This window comes from Phaseolus vulgaris, chromosome 1 (assembly GCF_051622355.1).
Source record: "Phaseolus vulgaris cultivar YP4 chromosome 1, ASM5162235v1, whole genome shotgun sequence".
Taxonomy (NCBI): Eukaryota; Viridiplantae; Streptophyta; class Magnoliopsida; order Fabales; family Fabaceae; genus Phaseolus; species Phaseolus vulgaris.
This window is the reverse complement of record NC_143498.1, coordinates 48,841,650-48,845,234: the sequence shown is the minus strand read 5'-3', so window position 1 is coordinate 48,845,234 and position 3,585 is coordinate 48,841,650. Positions and strand designations below refer to the sequence as shown.

General features: G+C 36.2%; 1 protein-coding gene and 1 non-coding gene across 3 annotated transcripts; both read left to right on the top strand.

Annotated features, from left to right (window-relative positions):
- Positions 1 to 288: 288 nt before the first annotated feature.
- Positions 289 to 368, top strand: TRNAL-UAG (transfer RNA leucine (anticodon UAG)). The gene has a single exon. It is a non-coding gene; the product is annotated as a tRNA-Leu (tRNA).
- LOC137814588 (alpha/beta-Hydrolases superfamily protein) lies at positions 297 to 3,349 on the top strand. 2 transcript variants are annotated; one of them, XM_068617402.2, is made up of 5 exons: positions 297 to 765; positions 842 to 1,077; positions 1,793 to 1,905; positions 2,502 to 2,642; positions 2,873 to 3,349. In XM_068617402.2, the coding sequence occupies exons 1-5, from the start codon at positions 525 to 527 to the stop codon at positions 3,120 to 3,122; spliced, it is 981 nt and encodes a 326-aa protein (XP_068473503.1). In that variant the 5' UTR covers positions 297 to 524; the 3' UTR covers positions 3,123 to 3,349. The 2 variants fall into 2 exon arrangements, 1 of the variants encoding a protein (XP_068473503.1); XR_016523194.1 differs by having other exon boundaries at positions 315 to 765; positions 1,788 to 1,905.
- Positions 3,350 to 3,585: the final 236 nt, after the last annotated feature.

Sequence of the window (3,585 nt, the reverse complement as noted above, 5' to 3'; positions counted from 1 at the left end):
TATATAAATAATAGATAATGATACACTTCCAAACCATTTTATATATAATAACATTATAGCTCTCAAAATTATTATTTTAATATTTTTTTCATATAATTTAATTACAAATTTAATTTTTAATGTATATTTATTTTTAATCCATCACATAAAAAATTATATACAATTTCAAAGATTATCAAAACATCATTTTTCATAAATAATTATTTGGAAGCATAGGTAAGCCATTTTCAACTTCAAGTTATTGTCTTAAGTGACTAGTATTAAAATGCGTACAGACTGTTCAAATGTGACAGTTTGGCCGAGTGGTCTAAGGCGCCAGATTTAGGCTCTGGTCCGAAAGGGCGTGGGTTCAAATCCCACAGCTGTCAATTTTTTTTTTTATCTATCATTTTTTTTTTCATCTACCCTAAACTAGGGCTGTACCGTTACCCTCCGTCTTCGGTGGCACCATTGGGCTAAGGTGCCCGTAACTGTTAAGTCACAGCAGAACTAAAAGCCCAGTCAAAGTAAAAGCAAAGCAGAGAATGGCAGCATCTCTGGGAATCAGAAACAGCTCCCTCCGGCTAACTCGCTTCCTCAACTCAGCGACTCTCCACCGTCCAAGGTGGCTCGAAACTGTAGCCTACGAAGAATTGCGAGCGCATCCGGAGAAGCCTTACACTTCAACGGCCGTTTTCGTCCATGGCTTTTTGGGATCCTCCAGAAACTGGCGCTCCTTCTCTCGCAATCTCTTGGCCGCTCTCTCCAATTCCTCGCCCTCTTCCAGTACCTCGCTCGACTCTCATTTTTTTATTTGTAACCCTGAATCGAATTATCATTTTCCGATTTTCTTTCCGTGCAGATTGGAGGGCGGTGATGTTGGACATGCGGAACCACGGGAAATCGACGGAGAGAGAATTGAATCCGCCTCACAATATTGAATCTGCGGCCAAAGATTTGGCCGATTTGGTGAAGGCTGAAGGTTGGCCTTGGCCTGAGGTTGTCGTAGGTCACTCCATGGGTGGAAAAATGGCTTTGCAGTTTGCTGAGAGTTGTAGCCACGGTGACTATGGCCATTCTGTTCTGTCTCCTAAACAGGTTTCTCTTCTCTTCTCTTCTCTATTGTAATAGCTATTTATAATTTTAACAGTTGAATACAATAAGATGTATTGAACTCGGAAAGATGAAAATGTTTCATTTTTTCACACCTAAAGAAGGTACACGGAGCAGCCTTGTATATGAGCTCATGATACAAAAAAGCAGAATAACAAACTCTAAACTATCTATAGCTAACTACACAGAAAACGGTTCCTAATAACACGATAAGTTATTCAGCAGTTGATTTTATTCGTGCTTTATATTGTTGTGAGTGTATGCACATGCCTATGTCTATGGTGAAATAGGTATAGCACCTATATGGTAAAATGTTAAAGAGGGACAAAATATGCTGTTATACCACATATTAGAGGAGTTTGGAGTCTTATATTGAGTAGAATACACTAATTGATGTCATACTTAAGCTACACAACTCTTCCTTTTAGAGGACTGCAGTGCTATCAGTTTGCAGATATCATATAGTGGATAATCTGCTATATCAAATAGAGGATAGTAATGTCGCAGACATATGGTGCAAGTTAGAAAAAATTGATTTGGATAAAAAAATTCAGTTTAATAAAATCTCTCACTTTCTCTCTCCGTCTGAAATTCTACAATTCTCAAGAATCATATGATGGATTTTTAAAATGAAGCTTTTGTACTCTAGGCCTGAAGTCGTCCTCTTTATGTTTCTCTTTTTATCCCTCCTGAAGAACAGCTCTGGGTATTGGATTCTGTGCCTGGAGAAGTGAACCCTGGAAACAGAAACGATGAAGTCCGGGATGTTCTAGCAACCTTGCAAAGTTTACCATCACAATTCCCATCTCGCAAGTGAGACTCTATATCCCTGAACCTTTTCTCTTATGATGCTAGTAGTTTGGCAGTGGACCAATAATAACTTTTGGTGTACCGAGTGGACATTATCTATGTCATGATATATGTTTCTTCTTCCCCAAATAGCATTTTGGGAGTACAAGATATATGATGAATACATTCTAAACAATATGTTTGAAGCAAATTTTACGTTTTCCAAGGAATCTTAGAGACTGTAGGTAGAGAATTATTCATTTTCCCAATTTCATGCATATGATCTGCTTTTTTTTTATAATGAAATAAAGTGCCGGTCATAGTTTTGGATATTGCGTTTGATGGACAGTGTAAATGTACAAATGCTTGTTAGACATTTTAAGCAAAGAGATTGAGGTAATTTATATGGCCGAAGGAAGGACATTCTAGGTTCTTTCTTCATTTTCTTTTGATGATCTGATTGGTTGTCCAATGTCTAAAAGTACCTGTCTTAAAATTTGATGAAAATGCAGTGTGTCAAGTCAATTACCAAACACTATAAAAGATGTACGATATGCAATCTTCCTCGTGCCAATCTAATATTGCAGTTGGACTAAAATATACACTGAACCTTCTTTCAGGTGGCTTGTGAGTCATCTTATGGGACTTGGTTATTCTAAAGCACTGTCGGACTGGATAGGCACCAATATCAAAAAAGTTGGTGATCATGAGACGTGGATATTTGATCTTGAAAATGCTAAAGATATGTTCGATTCTTACTGGTAAATGAAGCTTCGTTGAATTTGAGTAAAACATTTCAAATGATCTTTTACACAAATATTTGAAATAAGGAATAGAAATAGAAGATAATTATTCGAATATCTAGCAACTTAACCATTTTTGAAACAAAGATGCATTAAAACTTCATTTAAACCTTTTGTTTTCTTGAGTGTTTTCTGCGATCTTCCTCCACAGCCAAAAGTAACAAATCTCCGACGTTACGATTATGCAGTGAAAAGTCTTACTGGAATCTTTTGGAGAAGCCTCCCAAAGGTATGGAGATAGTAATTTTGCGTGCTGAAAAAAGTGATAGATGGGACCAAGATGCTATTGAGAGAATCCAGAAACTAGCCAGTAAGCATGGAGCCGACTCTTGTGGAAAAGTTTCCTTCTGTGTTCTTCCAAATTCTGGTCATTGGGTTCATGTGGACAACCCAAAAGGACTTCTTGAGATTATGGCTCCCAAGATAGCATCCCTCTAGTTCCTGCTTTAGTTGAGCTCGAGGCCTTCGTGGTTGAAAATTGTTACTTCCAGAGTGGAAAATCTTAACAATAAGCACAAAAGGTTGGCGGGTAATAAAATTAGTTATGTACAATTTTATCAAGTACCAAATAATTTTCATACAATTCATTGTATATGCGAATATCTTGGACCAGATTTTGAAACCACACACTACTAAATAAGACCTATAAGGAATCATATCTGTCATGTCCACTTCCCAACTCTTATTTTAGGTGTTTTAATTGATAATTAATTGTTATGATATATGTATGCATGTTCATTTTTAAATTTGCTGTTATTTTAAAAATTAGTGTCATTAGTTTTAAAACTTTAAAAATTCATTTATTGGACTGGATATATTATGATAATTATAATATCTCGTTGTAATTTATTACTTGTTGTGTCAATCCTCTCTCTCTCTCTCTCTATATATATATATACAC

What these genes read in the sequence shown, in the direction of transcription:
- LOC137814588 (XM_068617402.2), top strand. Translation starts at nt 525, where the DNA reads ATGGCAGCATCTCTGGGAATCAGAAACAGCTCCCTCCGGCTAACTCGC. An exon ending in TCACAATTCCCATCTCGCAA is followed by an intron (nt 1,906 to 2,501) that starts GTGAGACTCTAT and finishes ACCTTCTTTCAG; the next exon opens with GTGGCTTGTGAGTCATCTTA. An exon ending in GATATGTTCGATTCTTACTG is followed by an intron (nt 2,643 to 2,872) that starts GTAAATGAAGCT and finishes ACGATTATGCAG; the next exon opens with TGAAAAGTCTTACTGGAATC.